At 47.4% G+C, this 17142-nt stretch overlaps 1 protein-coding gene across 1 annotated transcript in view; it reads left to right on the top strand.

The window, feature by feature from the left end:
- CHMP4B (charged multivesicular body protein 4B) overlaps nt 1-17123 on the top strand; it is a 39186-nt gene extending 22063 nt beyond the window's left edge. The window contains exons 2-5 of the mRNA XM_079128412.1: nt 12134-12311; nt 14016-14130; nt 15112-15238; nt 16281-17123. Of these exons, the coding sequence (XP_078984538.1) occupies nt 12134-12311; nt 14016-14130; nt 15112-15238; nt 16281-16345 (485 nt within the window). The 3' untranslated portion in view covers nt 16346-17123. The remainder of the gene's footprint in view (nt 1-12133; nt 12312-14015; nt 14131-15111; nt 15239-16280) is intronic.
- Nucleotides 17124-17142: the final 19 nt, after the last annotated feature.

Genomic DNA, 17142 nt, shown 5'->3' on the forward strand with positions numbered 1-17142 from the left:
CTTTTGAGTGGTTCATTCCCTGCCCTTAGGTAGCTTCTGCTTCTTTGTGTGTGCTAGTCATTATTTTGCTATTTCAGGGGTGTCCTCTGCAGCCCTCTGGTGTCCTGTCCTTCTGCAGCTCTCTCCTCTCTTGCCCTGTGTTCTGCCAAGCTACTTTGGTCTCTCCAGACTCTCAGCTCCATCTTGTCAACTCTGAAAGTCAGCTTGGTCTGCGTTCTTGACCTCAGCCTAGAAACTCTCCAAAGCAATAGGGCAAGGGGTAGTCAGGGGCTCACCTTGTTTATTTCCCATTTTTCAGGGATCATTTTCCTTTTTTGCCTGATATTTAGCGTCTTGAAAACCATTGTTTCATTTATCTTGGGCAGGAGGGTAAATCTAGTCCCTTCCACTCTATCTTAGCCAAAGCAGAAGTGGGTTTTTTTTGTTGTTTGTTTGTTTTTTGGTACTGGAGATTGAATCCAGGACCACTTTACCAATGAGCCACATCTACATCCCTTTTTATTTTATTTTATTTTTATTTTGAGACAGAGTTCGCTAAGGTGATTAGGGCCTTGTCAAGTTGCTGAGGCTGGCCTCAAACCTGCAATCTTCCTGCCTCATCCTTTCAAGCCACTGGGATTACAGACATGAGCCACCACGCCCTGCATCTGTTTAAATCTTGACTGCCTGTTCGTTATTCACAAGTGTTTAGAGTTTAGCCAAGTCACTTTTAATCTTTCCAGGCCTCAAATCTCATCTGTCAAATAGGCTAATTAAACATATTTCTCACTGTGATGATTAAATGAAAGACCAAGTTTCTGAATATGTGTTAACTTAGGTGAGTATGTGAGAAAAGAAGAACTCAGGACCGAAGTTTGAGCTCCAACCGAAGAAGGAAAGAATTTAGGGAAAAAAACAAGAAGATACGGCTAGGCCTGGGGTGTTGCTCAGTGGTAGAGCATTTGCTTAGAACACATGAGTTTGATCTTCAGCTCTGTCCCCCTGCCAAAAATAAAAAATGAAAAATAGAAGAAATGACTGCAGGGCAGGAGAACCCTGCTACGGTGTCCCCCAGGCCTGGCAGGAGAGGATTTTCAGGCAAGAGGGCAGCAGTGCTAGACTCTGTAAGGGTGTGAGGCATCTGGGTTCACGTTCTGACTGCATTTACCTCTTCTTCACGAGTGACATCTGTGGCGAATGTGGAATCTGAGTGCTGACTGCCTTTGCCCAGCTGGAGCAGCCGAGTTCAGAGGCTAGAGGGAGTCTCTGATCTTTCTAACTCAGTTTGTGCAGTCAGTTAAAATGAGAGAGAGAGACTGCTGATTTCATTGGACAGGACAAACTTGATTATGTGACTTGCTCAGGAAATGGATCATATAGTTGTTAATTACATTTTCAGGATCACACAAGGTCAACCAGAAAAAGCCTTTCGTATTTGTTTCAATCTAGTTAGAACCACATGGCTTTCTATATCATGTTTCATTTGGAGAAAGAGAGAGAATATCTACCTTCCCCTTGTCTTTGATGAGGAGGCTGAGGCCCTCAGAAGTGAGGAGGCTTGCTTAGGGACATAATTTGGTCTTGGCACAAATTTTGGTCTTGGCCGCAGACAGGACTACAGGCCCCGTGCTGCAGGTGGTGTTTGGATACAAATCTTTTTTTGGGGGCGGGGGGCGGGAATACAAGTCTTTTCAGGAGTTGTTGAAGGAGCATTAATCCATTTGGGACACTTGGCTTGGATTCTTCATTGTGTGTTACCTCTAATTTTGTGACCTTGAGCAAATTGTTGAACATTTGGGGCTTCATTTGACTAGTAAAGTGGGCATGACCTTCATTGCTTGAAGGCAAGCAGTTGTACCAGATAACTCCTAACAGTTTCCTCAAGATTAGTGTCAGGTGTTAGAGGGATGGTCTGGAAGCAGGTGGTGGGCAGGGGTAGGCTCTGAGGTGAAGGGGAGTATGCCCCTTCTAAAGGATGACAGCTACTCAGTTCCATTGGATTGTTGCCAGGTGCCACCATGGTCTCAGTGTTGTCAGATACTCTGAATTTACAAAAGAAACCCAAAAGCTGAAATATATAACATTCAAATTTATATATTAGGACATATTTTAATTAAGACATGGGAAATTAAGACATCTGTGGGTTTCATGGGTGCTCAGTTCTGGCCTCTGAAAACGAAATTCTGCAGACTTGTTGACTGTGACCCTCAATAACTATGGGTAGGTCACTTTCTTTCCTAGGATTCTAGTTATCCCATCCTGGTCCTGAGTTATCACCAAGAGCTACTTATTCTCTGCTGCCTGCTGTGTCTGGGAAGTGAAACATCTCTTCTTGGGCCTGGGGGTGTAGCTTAGTGGTAGAGTGCTTGCCCAGCATGCAAGAGACCCTGGGTTCATCCCTAGCACTGCCAAAAGAAAAAGAAAAAAGAAACCAATCTCCCCTTCCTGTTGGAATGGAACCCTACTGCAACAGAGCCGTGGGAAGCTATCAGCAGCCTTTTGGGAAACAGGAGGCAGCAGCCACACAGAGCCTTCCTCTGGTGCCTTCGGTGGGCCTAATTTCGTGGTCATTTTTTTCTTATAGCTTGGGCCACTCCTGCTGCCTCATTCTGGAACAGTCTACTGCTTACTCTTAAGTCTGTGCCTCAGCTAGTCACCAGGGAGGTCCCAGGCTCACTATCCCTGATAACAAACGCTTTGGACCCTTTAGTTTTAAAGTCTAGGCATCTCAATGGAGGTTAACATAGGGAAAAGCAGCCAAGTGACAGAAATGTGGGAAACCTTATGGTCTGATGAAACGCATTCAGAGCATTGACTTACCTGACACCAGGGCCCTGGGCCTCTAGCATGTAGAAGGAAGGTCATTTTTGGTCTTGGAGGCCATCAGGAGGACAAAGGGCATTGACAAGTGAAGAAATGATAGGACCTGGTTGGATGTTCTGGAGCGCCTTGCCTTTCTTCCTGCCTCAGTGTTGTTAGGGACACAGAGAGGTAGCTTCTGTTGTTGAGGGGTTGCTGGTCTAGGGAAGACATAGGACAGGCATGAGAGAAGAAGACATTTATCCTTTGAAGCCTAGAAAGAAACATTCTGCAAACTCCCCAGCTGTGTAGAATCATTAGCCTAAGTGCAGGGAGATGATAAAGTGATTGAATTTTATCACATGTGCTTTTAACCAATTTAAAATCCACTAGAAAGAAAATTTTTGTCCAGAGGCTTTTCCTGCCTTCCCTCCTGGGTTACCAGTTAGTGGAGTTTCTGGGCAGACTGAGAAGCCCCTGGCTGCCCTTGGTACAAGAGTGCTAGCTTGCAGAATCTGTGGGCTGCGAAGGCAGCCCTGATTGCCAGGCAGCCCAGCTGCCTACTCAGGCACGATAGATGTACCTGTGCCCTATGCAGATAGGCAGCCCGGCTGTGATCCCAGACCTGCACTGTATGACCATATGACTTGATGATCTTGAACTTCTTGAACCTTAGTATCCTTATCCGCCAAGTGGAACATTAACAGCTCCTCACAGCCAGTGAGCATGTACAGTCATGGTGCCAGCTCCCAAGAAAACCCTCAGAAAAGCCCACTGCTCTTACATATGGTGGTGCTCCTTAGCTGCAGTTTTGCCATTTGTGATTTCAACTACTCCCAGGTCATCAGTGACCTGAAAATATAAGTGGAAAACTCCAAAAATAAACAACTCATAAAATTTAAATAACTTTTATTAGAATATATGGTTATGATTGTTCTGCTTTATTATTGTTAGTCTTTTACTAGGCCTAATTTATAAGTTGAACTTTATGTACATATAGGAGGACATAGAATTTTTAGGGTTTGGTGCTATCTACAGTTTCAGTCACCTACTTGGTACTTGGAGCACATCTCCCACAGATAAGGGAGTATCATTTTATACTCCCTTGCTGTATTATATTTTTCTCTACTGTATTACACTGTCTCTTTCTTAGGGAGATCTGCCAAGCTAGGAGATGGGACAGGACCTGGAAGGTAAGAGATATCAGAGAGCATGATGGACACCAGCAAGGCAAGAGGGGTAGACGGGGAGGAGGCAGGCAGGATGGAGAGAACGCCACGTTCATGGAGTGTCTTCACAGAGCTGCTCTGTCCTGGGGTAGGGGTATCACACCCATTTTGTATCTGATGAAACGCATTCAGAGTGTTGAATGACCTACCTGACACCAGGGTCAGAGCCAAGATTCTGACCTGGTTTTCTGGCACCAGCCTCATACTCCTTTTCTCTGTGACCAGTGCTGGTGGGCTTCAGCCAGGGGTAGGTGTGACAAAATTGGCATTGGCTGACATGATCAAGGTGGTTTTAAATTTATTTTTCCCAGTCTGGTTTGCAGATGTTTGGGGCAGATGGTGTTGATTTCCACCCCCTATACACCCTGGTTGGTTGTAGTGGGGTATGTTCCCTTCCCATTAAAACAGGCTGTGGGAAGTTCTGCAGTTACAAATACGAGCAGCAGATATTTACTGAGCACTTCACTGCCTGCCAGGCCCTGCGCAGGCGCATCACATGCTTGCCTGGTCCTGATCCTCACAGTGGCCCTGTGCTCCTCACAGTAGCCCTGTGCACTGGTGCTGTTATCATGGGGATTAGTGAGGTTAAGGAATTTGCTTAGAGTGACTTGATGGTGCAACTGAAACTTGAAGCCGGAAAACTGGACAAGCTTAAACCACCATTGTAACTTGATGTGGCCCCGCTTTCCCAAGCTTCCTTGACTGCCCTGGTGCCTCATCAAGCCTTGTTCAGAACACCGGTTGTATATGTTGTTTAAATGATTTGAGGAGGCACAAGCCTATAATCCCAGTGGCTTGGGAGGCTGAGGCAGGAGGATCACAGGTTTGAAGCCAGCTTTAGCAACTTATTGAGGCTCTAAGCAACCTAGTGAAACCCTATTTCAAAGTAAAAAATAAAAATAAAGGGCTGGGGTTGTGATTCAGTAGTTAAGCAGTTCTGGTAAATTCAATCCTTAGTACCAAAAAATAAATAAAAAATAAATAAATGATTCTAGAACATTTGTTATTCTATAAGTTTGTGTATCTTGGAGCTAGTTCATTTCTTCCATCTTTGTCCCTGTTAAAACGATAAGCGGCTTCTTTCTTTTTCTCCAGAATTTTCCCTTGCTGTGAGTACTGTACTCCCTGAGTGTTTGCTGAGGAAGTCAGCAGGGCTTCAGATTCTGACTTCCTGGTCATACACAAGTACTTATTTTACCATCTCTAAATGGAGCACATCAGCTGCAGGCCACGGAGAGCACATTAGGGGAATAGGGAGATTTGTCACAAAGGAGGAGGCTGCCCTGGAAAATGTGTTTGTGCCTCTGGCCTGAACCCACCAGGTGCCTGGGAGTAAATCCACAGTGTTGGGACAGCAGTCCAGGGCTGTCGCGGGAGGCACTCAGGCCTGCAGGTGAGCCTGTACACTGAGCTTCGATGGACACAAAACAGTCTGTCGGGGCTTCAAAGGTGCATTTTGGTTTCTGAGCACTTTTTTTGTTTGGAGGGGGTGTTCTGGGAATTGCTTCGTACGCTAGGCAAGTGCTGTACCACTGAACGACATCCCCAGCCCACATTCTGAGGACTTTGTTAGCCTTATAGATCCATGCTCTTCCTGCCACCTCCATACAGGGTAGAGAAATGAGAGCCCCACCCTGTCTCCCTGCTGAAACTGTAGGTAAGCTCAGTAGCACCCATTTGGGGAAAATACTCATGACCCAAACCAGCTAGCACCTGTTTTCCATTCTTTTTCTTCTAACTGGGAACTTAGGAGAGCAAATTAGGTAGCTTTCTAATTGTTAGCATGTACTTTTATTTTCTATGGAGTACTGGAGATTGAGCCCAGGGCTTTACACATACTAGGCAAGCACTGAGCCACAACTCCAATCCTTTTAAAATTTTGTGTTGAGACAGTCTCACTAAGTTGTTGAGACTGACCTTGAACTTGTGATCCTCCTGCCTTAACCTCCCAAGCAGTGATATGAACTTTTAAATGGGGTTTGCAAAGAGTATAGAGTTTGGAAATGGAGTGAGAGTTTGGCAGTTCATTATCCTTGTGGCAGGGGGAGCTGCTGGTTTATTTCTGGCAACTTACTTTGGAGATAACAGAGTTGAGGTGCAGAAAGAGCTCTGAGCTAGTTCTAGTCCCGATTCTTTTTCCGACTCTGAGAGGCCCTGGCAGCCTGTGCCCCCTTCCCTGGACATCATTTTTCTCAGTTATATAATGAGAAGACCTGGACTTCAGTACCTCTGAGACCTCTCTGCCCTTGATATCAAGATTATAACTCTTTAACTGATCAAGGTTTATATCACATTGTCAGGTGGTAACCATCGGGTTTCTATAGGATGGGTTTCTTTGGCATTGGTTAACTTTGTGGTTTTGACTTTCAGTCTCTTGTTCAGATACATGAGGCAGATGACAGATGATACTCCTACCCACCCCACCTCTGGCAAGGTGATTAGTGGCTTGAAGGCCAGATGTGGTTCTCCTGGCTTAGGGTTCCCTGAGCATCTGAAGTGGATTCACAAGCATAATGAGCTAGAAGCATCTGAGCGGTGGAGGGAGGCAGGGAGAGTGGGCTCCCTCGCCTCACTTGGCTGGCTGCCTGCCAGTGCCTTGCTGAGGGCTCTTCAGAATTCTCCCCGTGACTGGGGTTCTGGTGTTGCATTTGTGTGTAAGTGTCCTTTGGAGTGTGCTGTTTGCTGTCTTGTTCATGCTGAGAGTGGGCTTCTTCCCTCGCAGCCCTTCTGCCCGATGACTTAAAATGTAGGATCTTAGTCTTTAAAAGAATGGTGGACACCACTGTCCTTTTGGTGAGAGCATATCACTGGGCCCTCTTGTCCATCCCAGAGACTCTGCTAATAGGCATTGTGTGATCATGACTTGGGGGCATCTTTTGAGACACTCTGGGCTCTTTGCCCCTGGGTAGATTGGAGCAGGTAGCCTTGCCTTCCTCCTCAGCACCGCTTCAGAGCGAAGTTGGCCTTTGCTTAGGAGAGAGCAGTGTCCTGTCTAGTTGTGTGGAACCGATGCGTTCTCTGAAAGTGGCTTCTGTGGTCCCGACCGATGCCTTGCAGAAGGGGTTTTGGTCCTAAGTGAATATCTTTCCCTCTGGTCTCTTTGCTTCTTAGGGTGACTCTTCTGTATCTTTCTCCCAGATAGCTGTTGGGAGGGTCTAATGAAGCAACCGTCTGGAGACCAATGTTTATTTCAACATGGTTGGAGTTGTTTTTGCTTCAGCTTTCAGAGCCAATAAAGCTGGTTATTAGATTCTGTAATTGCTGCTGTAATTACTCTCTTGGAACTGGCAAAGGCATAATTAAATATGGAGATTCCAAGGACTATTTTTTCCATCTAAAAGCAACCTCTTCAACATCTATCGGCCTGGTCTGGGTTAGATTTCAATTATTAAAGCCATTATGTTCACAAATGACACTGGGAGTTGTTTGGCAGAAAAGGAATTCCTTTGGCTACCTCTGAATATTTGGTTTAGATGAACGGCCCCTCATTAACCCAGTACTCACTTCTTTGTTTGTAGTTGTAGTACTGGGGATCAAACAGGGGTCCTCTGCCTGCTAAGCAAAGACTCTACCCCTGCACCACATGCCCAGCTCTTAAATGCTTATGTCTTAATCCAGCCATCAGGAACTTAGAAAGGTTAGGCACAACATTAAAAGCCTGGATGTATTTAGTAACCATTGCCCTTTGGACTTTGGCTATATGTAGAAGCAAATCTCTGTGGTCAGGAATATGGTCATGATGGAAGAAGTTTTAAGAGGGACGTTGTTCAGGAAGTGTATCATTAATATAAGCACGTGGGCTCCCCTCAGCCTTCTGTTTGCCCTAAGTTACACTCCACTGCGGTGCTCCTGGTTGTAAGGTATGGGATGGTTCCAGTGCTGTGACTATTTATTTGTAAGATGTTGATGGACCTTTATTTTATTCATTTGTTTTTATGCGTTGCTGAGAGTCCAACCTAGCGCCTCACACATGCTAGGCAAGCGCTCTACCACTGAGCCACGACCCTGCCCAGTGACTTTATTTACACATGTTCTTGCAGCACACATGCAGACCCCTGGCTCTTTTCAGGGTTACTTTCCTTGTGAGTCACAGTTAGGTTTTCTCAGGATATTCCCTTTCTCTTTGGTCTCAATGAGTTGAGAAATAGACGTGGAAGTTAGATGGAGTAAAAAAGATCAGCAGACCCTACTAGACCCCTGCCTGGAGGGGAGGAAGTTTTGTCAACCCCACACGGGGTTGAGGATGCTGGGGACCAGGCTCCTTGCTGGGAACCTTTCCCCAGTCTTAGAGAGGGTACCCCTCACGGTGAGCAGCTTGTCCTATTTTGTGATCCAGGAGAGCTGCAGGGAGAGGATCGTGCCATGATTGCTCTAGTCTGAGTTTCAACAAAGTGCTGTCGTTTCTCCTGAGTCAGAAGTGCACCTCACGTGGGAACCCAGTCCAGAATACAGGTGCTTCAAAGGCACTTAATGTTGAACACCAGAGCTCAGTCCAGCCTGTCATAATGTGCTCAGAGTGCTTACATTAGCCTACAGGTGGGCAAAATGATCTAACACAAAGCCTTTCTTGCAACGAAGTGTTGAATAGCTCATGCAATTTACTGAAAATGAAAGAGTGGTCGTGTGGATGTGCACTGGCATCCTTGTAAGTTGGAGACTGTGTATATAAAAACCTTATAAAAATGATGAAATTAGAGATTCAATTTAATATATCCTGGGTACATATTGCATACCAGTCCTTGTGCTAGATATTAGTCTGCAAGATAAATAGTATAATCATGATTTTTTTCATTGTAGGGGGTCTCTTGCTTACCTTCCTTATGTAATGGGTATTTGCTTCCAGATCATTTATTTCTTGGGGTATTGAGAAGGAGAGGTGAGGTTAGAGAAATTTAGGATTGGCATCAAGAAGTCACTGCCAAGCTGGGCACGGTGCCACATGCCTATAAACCCAGTGGCTTGGGGGACTGAGGCAGGAGGATCTCAAGTTCAAAGCCAGCCTCAGCAATGGCACGGCACTAAGCAACTCAGTGAGACCCTGTCTCTTAAAAAAAAAATAGGGCTGGGAATGTGACTCAATGGTTGAGTGCCCCTGAGTGCAATCCCCAGCGCCCCAAAAAAGAAGGAAGTCACTGACAGTTGACATGTATTAATAAGCCAGATGTGGGAACATAAGCCCATAATCCCAACTAGTTGGGAGGCTGAGGCAGGAGGATTGCAAGTTTGAAGCTAACATTGGCAACTTAGCGAGACCCTATCTTAAAATTAAAAATAAAAAGGGCTGGGGATGTAGCTCAGTGAAGGAGCATCATTTTGTTCAGTACCACCCTCCCCAAAAAGAGTATGAGAGAAAAAGCAGTTCTAAATTTGCGATGTTAATATGGAAACAATAACTTTTTTAAATTTGAAAAATGTTTTATTTGTTCTAATTAGCCATACATGACAGTAGAATGCATTTTGACACATTGTGCATAAATGGAGTGTAACTTCTCATTCTTCTGGTTTGTACCGTGTAGAGTTACACTGGTCGTGTAATCATATGCACATAGGGTAATAAAGTCCGATTCATTCTATATTGTTCCTATCCCCATGCCTCCTCCCCTTCGAATTAATAATTTTAGTTTTAAAGATCAGGATGTTGATGGTATAAAATCAGCTTCATAAACATTTTACCAGGCTTCTGCTACACTCAGGACACTAAAAAGCAAGACCGCTCCATCATCTCTGTGTTTGTCCCTGAACTACTTGCTATGGTTCTCAGCCTGCTGTGGGGAACAGCAGGGGCCTGGGGGTTCTTCGGACCAGTGCCTGAGCCCTCCCCTCCTCACATGGCAGCAGCTGGCCTGGCTGTGCTGCTCATCCTTTTGAGCCACACTCCCGTGTTAGAATGGGATCTGGCTCTGGGTCACTGGGTACCAGGAGGTTCAATGAAACAAGGAGGCGGGCAGGACTGCGGCCTTGCTTGCAGCAGGCTCTTAACATGCCTTGGTGACTCTAGAATGGTAGACAAGGGACGGCGGGGGTGGGAAACTGGGGAAAGGGACAGCTGTGGGATGTGGGTGCCTGAACTGAACTTGAGTATCGCTGGGCGATTAGGGTGTGTCTAAGTCAGTTTCTGTCACAGGGGAAGCAGCAAGGAAGTCACCCAGGAAGGAAGCAGCTCAGTGACCACAAGATTCTCCCAGGATACTTTCATCTTGTCGTGGTTGTTGAAGACCTCGTGCCAGGGCGCCCAGGACCTGGGCTTATGAAGAGAATCTCAGTCCTTTGCCTCTGCAGGTCCTTTCAGACCACATGAAACCATGTGGAAATTTTGTCCTGTGGGCAGATGGAGCTACCAAGGGTTTTTAAGCAAAGGGGTGGTTGGGTTTCCACTCCCTCTTCTGTTTCCATAGTCCCTTGGGCATCACTGTATTGGATGGCCCCTGCCCTCTTCATTAGGTGGGGGGCATAACAGAGTGGCAGGCATGCACGCTTTGGAATTCCACCCCTGGCTTCAACCCTTTTACTACCTTGACTGGACTGGTTACATAACCCCTGAACCTCAACTTCCTCTCTGCTTACAGGGTTGCTGTTGTGAGGAACCTCTGCAGCGGGCATGTGATTTAGTGCTGGCAGGAGGTGAGGGTTTTCAGCAAGGGTTTTGGGGCTAGCCATTTTAGCCATTCATGTCAGGATCCAGAGAGAGAACAGATTAAGTGGCTTTTCAGATTTTAATGAGGCACATATTATTGTTCTTCACTTTGTTGCAAGGTCTCTTTAACCTGCTTTGTCCTTGGCTGGGGGAGTTTTTCCTGGATGTTTTAACTGTTGCTTTTGGAGGCTCCATGGACACTAACATAGAGGCCAAGCCTTTTTCCCTTGGCAAGTGGTTCTCAGGATGGAATCCTAGACTAAGTGTGTGAGTAGATTTGTTAGCTATTCCTATAACATTCATTTGGAGAAACCACAGCCCTGTAGGGGAGGCAATTGTAACCTATCGCCTGCAGGAGACGGCTCTGGTCTGTAGCTCTTGGACACAGGGAGCGTGTGTGCATGGGTGTGTCTGTGGGGCTGGTGCTGGTGGGCCCGAGGTGGACTTCGCAACACAGTGCAGTCCAGCTCAACCATTCCTTCTGCCCCAGGCTGCCGAGGTGCCTCTCTGCCTTTGGTGCCCATCTAAGGTGGTGCTAAAGATTACTTCTAGTGTAGAGAGGGGAACCGAGACAGTAAGGAGAAGGAAACCTGGGTTTTAAGTATGGAAATGTGGTTTTAGCACAACTTTTTCACAAATTCATCTTGGCTGAATTGCTTGCTTGACCAGACCTTTAAAACAAAATGATCCCTACAGTCTTAAGCCAGGAGGTTAAGATAGCTAATTCCGTTGACTTGACCAAATGGTCAGTCTCTAGATTTGTTGGTGGCTAGGAGTTCTGTCTTAAGTTTACATGTCTTCTGTGATAGAGAATGGTGTAGTAGCCATCCTTAGGCCTGGGAGCTTTCTGTTTCTGTTGAATAAATTTCTAGAGGAAAATTTCTGGATCAAAGGGTAGGAACATCATATTCTGTTACTATGTTGCCATATTACTTTGCAGAAGCATCATAAACATTTATAGACCTGTTGGCTTAGCATTTAACCTGAACCTACCTAGTATTTGGTATAGTTATTTATTACTTTAAGAATTAGTTGGCATAAAATGGTACTTTATAATAATTAGAGCTGCAGGGTTTTAGGGAGTGTCTAGTTTGTTAACATGCTAGGTGTTTATATACATTATCTCATTAACTCTTCACAGTGAACCTAGCAGGGAAGCTAATTAGCTCACCTACATCTGTGAGCTGGAGTTTGACCCTGAAGTGTGTTCTTCCTCTGGGTGCCTGTCAGTGCTTTGATTTGGGTGTGTGTTAGAGGTGTGAACATGTGCGTGTGTGCTTGCTCCTTGGCTGTATTTTGAGGTATGCAAATTTTGTGCTTTCTTAGAAAATCAATGTACTTTTTGTAGAAGAGACTATTAATTTGTTAACCATTGGTTATAGTGGAGGCGACAGCTGAGGTCCACCCAGTACAACTGGGGGAAGGCTCTAGTGACTTCGAGGACCTCTCCCAAGACTGGGCTCTCTGAAATCGTGTTTTCTCCCCTGCACAGCGGCCTTGCAGGCGCTGAAGCGCAAGAAGAGGTATGAGAAGCAGCTGGCGCAGATTGACGGCACGCTGTCCACCATCGAGTTCCAGCGGGAGGCCCTAGAGAATGCCAATACCAACACCGAGGTGCTCAAGAACATGGGCTATGCCGCCAAGGCCATGAAGGCTGCCCATGACAACATGTACGTGTCACCGCTGGTGCAGGGAGCATCCAAGTGGCAGGGCAGCACTGGCCCTGGCTTGCCTCACACCCAGGCTGTGTCCTGGGGTGGACCCCTTGACTTTTTCAAGCACCTGACTTTGATTTGATTTGCCTTCTTTTGGGGAGCCCCTTCTAAAACGACTTATGAATCCTGTTGCCTTTGGAAGCAGAGCTCGTGGAGTGGAAAAATATTTTTTTGCCTGATTCTTTCCTATTGTGATGAGCACAATTTTAAGCTGGGAAGGTCCTTAGGAAGTCCTCTCATCAAGGGGGAGTAGCCTGCATCCCAGAGGAAGTCCGCATACCTGGGTCATGTGTGTGCATGGACAGAACTGGGGTTAGAATCGGTGGTCATGACTGCCATCGCTGCAGGACCCGGACGTGTGGGTGCTTCCAGGAGCTCTGCATCTCCCTGCTCTTACGTCTGCTTGTGATGGAAGCTTTGCTTTTTCCCTTGCTCTGGGCTACGGCTGTCAACTGGCAGTGTTTTTGCTTTCAGGAGTCCTTCCCTCTCGATGTGGCTGCTTCTCATGGGCAGTGGCTTAAGGAACTAAAGACCAAGGTTCTAGGCTCCAGATGAGGGCCTTTTCCATGAACAAAATTCTGTATTTGGTTTTAGTTCTTGACTTGACAACTTACATTGGGATGCTTGGAGCCCTTCTTGCTTACCTTTTAGTACCCACCTGTGCTCTAGAACAGGGGTTGGCAAAATGCAGTGCAGCCTGTGGGTTGGGCACAGTGGTGCGCACCTGGTATCCCAGCAGCTCAAGAGGCTGAGGCAGGAGGATTGCAGGTTCAAAGTCAGCCTCAGCAGTTTAGTGAGACCCTGTCTCTAAATAAAATATGGAAGGGCTAGGGAGGTGGCTCAGTGATTGAGTGTCCCTGGGTTTAACCTCCAGTACCAAAAAAAAAAAAAAAGGAAAAAAAGGGAAAAAAGGCAGCCTGTAGGTCTGCTACCTATTTTTATAAATGAAGCTTTATTGAGACATAGTCACACCTTTATCTTACATCATCTGTGGCTGCTTTTGTGCTACAAAGCAGGGTTGCGTGTTTATAACAGATGCCACAAAATTAGCAGACCTTTTACAGGAAAAGTTTGCTGCTCCCTGCTCTGGAAATGGGAAGTTTTGGGGAAAAGTCACTTTCACATAAGGGAGGAGTCACCTGAGGGTGGGATTGTTCTCAGTCACCTGGAACAGAGCTGTCTCTGTGAGTACCGAGCATGCTTTGAAGTGCACACCTGTGGACCTCTGCCTTCCTTTGGGGCCTAGTAGAGGAGCCGATGTACAGCTTACACGGCTGTACTTTGTGATTTGTGATTTTACCTCCCTCACTACAGTGTTGTCTTTGAGCTGGAAAATGAGCTGTTGGCTCAGGAGCTTAAGTCCTGTGGGCTCATCCTACGTGTTTGCTCATTTGCATATGGGACCTGGACTGTGCCACTTAGCTTTGCTAAGCCTTACTTTCTTAGGGTGCTAGACTAGGTGATGTCTTAAGGACATGTCTGTCCCCTCTTTTAAAGGGAGGAGGAGGCAGTGATGACAGGTGGCTGGGGAGGGGCTCGGCTGATTGTCGGGGTGGAGCTGGGAAGCACACTGTGTGCTGCAGGGTTTCTGCTCCGCCTCGCACAGCTCTTCACACAGACCCCTCAGCTAATGTAACTATCTGCTCTTTTCATTTCAAGGGACATCGATAAAGTTGATGAGTTAATGCAGGACATTGCTGACCAGCAAGAACTTGCAGAGGAGATTTCAACAGCTATTTCAAAACCTGTAGGATTTGGAGAAGAATTTGATGAGGTGAGTGGTTTCATTCAGAAACCTCACTGGCGACACCCAGGCCATTCCTTGCTGTGTTGTTGAAGGCCTCAGCAGGGGTGTGTGGTTTGGAAATCACCAGCTCTTACCCCTCCAGACGTGGATATGGACAAGGCATGCTGTTAAGCCTTCCTGAATTCTGGATGAAGGGTGCTGTCATGGTTTGGGGTAGTTGGTGTAAAGGAACCTTCACCAGGACCTTTCGGCAGGCATCAGCTCAGTAATCGGTTTCAACAAGCCAGTACCCTGCACCTTTCCTTGGTGGGCACTGGGCTCAGAGCTGGGGCAGCAGAGGTGACTGTGCCCAGGAGAGGTATACAGGATTTTCCCTCCGACAGCTCTGATGTAAAGGAAAAACCAGGGAAGGAGCATTCACACCTGATCTCTGGGCCATCCTTCTGGATGCTAGCCACCTGCCAATTGCTGCTGTAGCAATTTGGGACCTCAAGTCTCTTGGACTTTTAAAATACAGTGGCAGCCCCAGTGAAGATACTTCATTATGCTGTAGATTTGAGTCCCCTGAAGGTCAGCTCTTCTCAGATTCTTTGTGTTCTCTGACTCCAGTCGTATAAGGAGAAACCAGCCTGCACCTTTACCCTACCTCCCAACACTGGGGTTTTCGTGGCTTCAGACTGGAGTCGGTTGGGTGATAAAGTCAGCTGCAATCAGCAAACCTTCCTGAGCGGTCACTCAGGGTGTCCAGCTCTGAGAAAGAAATAGAATGAAAACAACAGCCCCACCTCCCGCAATGCTCACAGCAGATGGCAGGGTTCCAGATGTGTGCGTTCCTCAGTGGTTGTTCACCAGCAGAAGCTTGTTTAGGATGAGTCAGAGTGTGGAGCCTGGCGTTCACTTCCCCCTGACCTTCTCAGAAGGGGCTGTCCCCTGAGAATCAGGGCAGAGACACGGCTGCAGGGTGGGATTCCCAGGAGGGCTTTCCCTCACTCTGTTTTCTTTCACCAGGATGAGCTCATGGCAGAATTAGAAGAACTAGAACAGGAGGAGCTAGACAAGAATTTGCTGGAGATCAGTGGACCCGAAACAGTCCCTCTACCAAATGTTCCCTCTATAGCCCTACCATCCAAACCCGGTGAGTGTTTCTTAAGAGTCAGCATATGCCATGGCACCAGGTGAGGGGCTGGTCTTATGCTTGGTCGACTTCAGTTTGGGTCCTTGGCTTGTGGAGGGTTGAGAACCAGATAGAATGTGTTGCAGTGGTCACAGTGACAAGGTCATCTATCTTTTTCTAGGATTTTAAAAAAATTTTAATCTAAGCACTATTGACATGGCCAGATAATCTGAGAGGAGGGGAGGGGCTGTCCTGTGCACTGTGGGTATGAACAGCACCCCGGGCCTCACGCCAGGAGCAACACACTCTGTATTGTGAAACTAAGACCGTGTCCAGACATGGCCAGGTGTCCTGTTAGTGGGGGATGGGACTTATACCCATTTTAGAGCCCCTGTTCTCAACTGATTGTTCATCAGAGGAAGTTCCGGGCACTGTGAGGTGTGAGACTCTTAGTGGAAGGCAGCTCTTGCCCATCTAGAGGCCTGTGCTGTGCACACCTGGGAAAGCCTGGTCCTCCCCCTGGGGAGGAACGGCTCGGCTGTTTTAGGACCCCGTTCTCTCACTTCCTTCCCCCGTTGCTTGCCCCTCCCCATCAGAGTACTTCACCCAGAGCTTCTTGAAAAGGCGAAGCAGGTAATCTGGCTTGGAGAGAGCACCCAGGCAGCGGTCACCCATGCCTCCCATGTAGGAGGAGAGGCCTCTCACGTAGTCAGTGCCCAGCAAGTCTCCTGTGGGCGTGCAGAGGGGGCTCAGGCAGCTTGAGGTGCAGCCGGGAGGTTGGCAGGGGTTGGCGCTCCTGTGAGTGGCTTCCCCCTCCACCGTCAGGTGCTCTGAGACAGACCTCGCAGGAATCCTGAGGGACTCTTAGTGCAGAGTCTTCCTGACCCCACTGGCCCTGCTGGACTGCGGGAGGTGCTGGGGAGGGTGAGCCCGGGGTTCTGGGGTTTTGTGTGGCAACTTTTAGGCCCTGAGGAGCACCCTGGAGCGCAGCCCTGGCACCCCACCAGAATGCGGCAGGGTCACGGCAGCCAGCCCCCTAAATACCCTATTCTGTTTTCCACAGCCAAGAAGAAGGAAGAGGAGGACGACGACATGAAGGAATTGGAGAACTGGGCCGGATCCATATAACTGGTCCAGTGCAGGCTGGGCCCAGACAGACTCTGGTGGCCTGCGCGCCGGCAGGCGCTGCGTGAGCGGGCAGGCAGGGTGTGGTGCAGGCAGCCTCCATAGCTCTCCAGCCTCACTCCAAAGCAGCAGCGCATCACTGCTCACTGCTCACCGGCCCAGCATGGTCTGCGCCCAGCAGGAGGGGCGGGGGGAGGGGCGGGCGGGCGGGAGGGAGGTGCCTGCTGTTTATAATGTTGAATTTCTGTAAAATAAACTGTATTTGCAAATCCAACATTGAGCTTCTGGACTATGCTAACTCCACTGCTGAATCCTCAATGGAAAGGGTCGCCCATTTGCAGCTGAAATGATCTGAAATGTAGCCTCTGTCCTTTTAAGTTGGTTGACTAGTCGCACATCTCTTTGTAAGACTTTATGGTACTGGCAGAAAGTCGTTTTTTAAAAGCCATAGGCTTTTCCTCGTCCTTAGCTGTAACGACCCATTGGTGTTGGCTTCCTCGAGGGCTGTGCTTCTTTCCTGTCCTTCACCTGTGTGCTGCCCCCTGTCCACCACGCTGGCCCTCCTCACTCCCACCCCTGCTCTTTCGGAGTTCGTGACACTGATCTGAAATGGATGTGAGAGTGTCAGAATTAAATTCAGCTCTGTGGTTTCTAACATGCTCTAAGGTCCTGTTGCTGTTTGTGATAACTGATAGATGACTCATTGGAAACATGTGCATACATTTATATTCAGATGAAATTATGGTTTGCACTGTCTATTAAATATCTCAATTAATTTTCATACTTGGCCGTTGTGTTTA

Source organism: Sciurus vulgaris, assembly GCF_902686455.1.
Source record: "Sciurus vulgaris genome assembly, chromosome: 2".
NCBI lineage: Eukaryota > Metazoa > Chordata > Mammalia > Rodentia > Sciuridae > Sciurus > Sciurus vulgaris.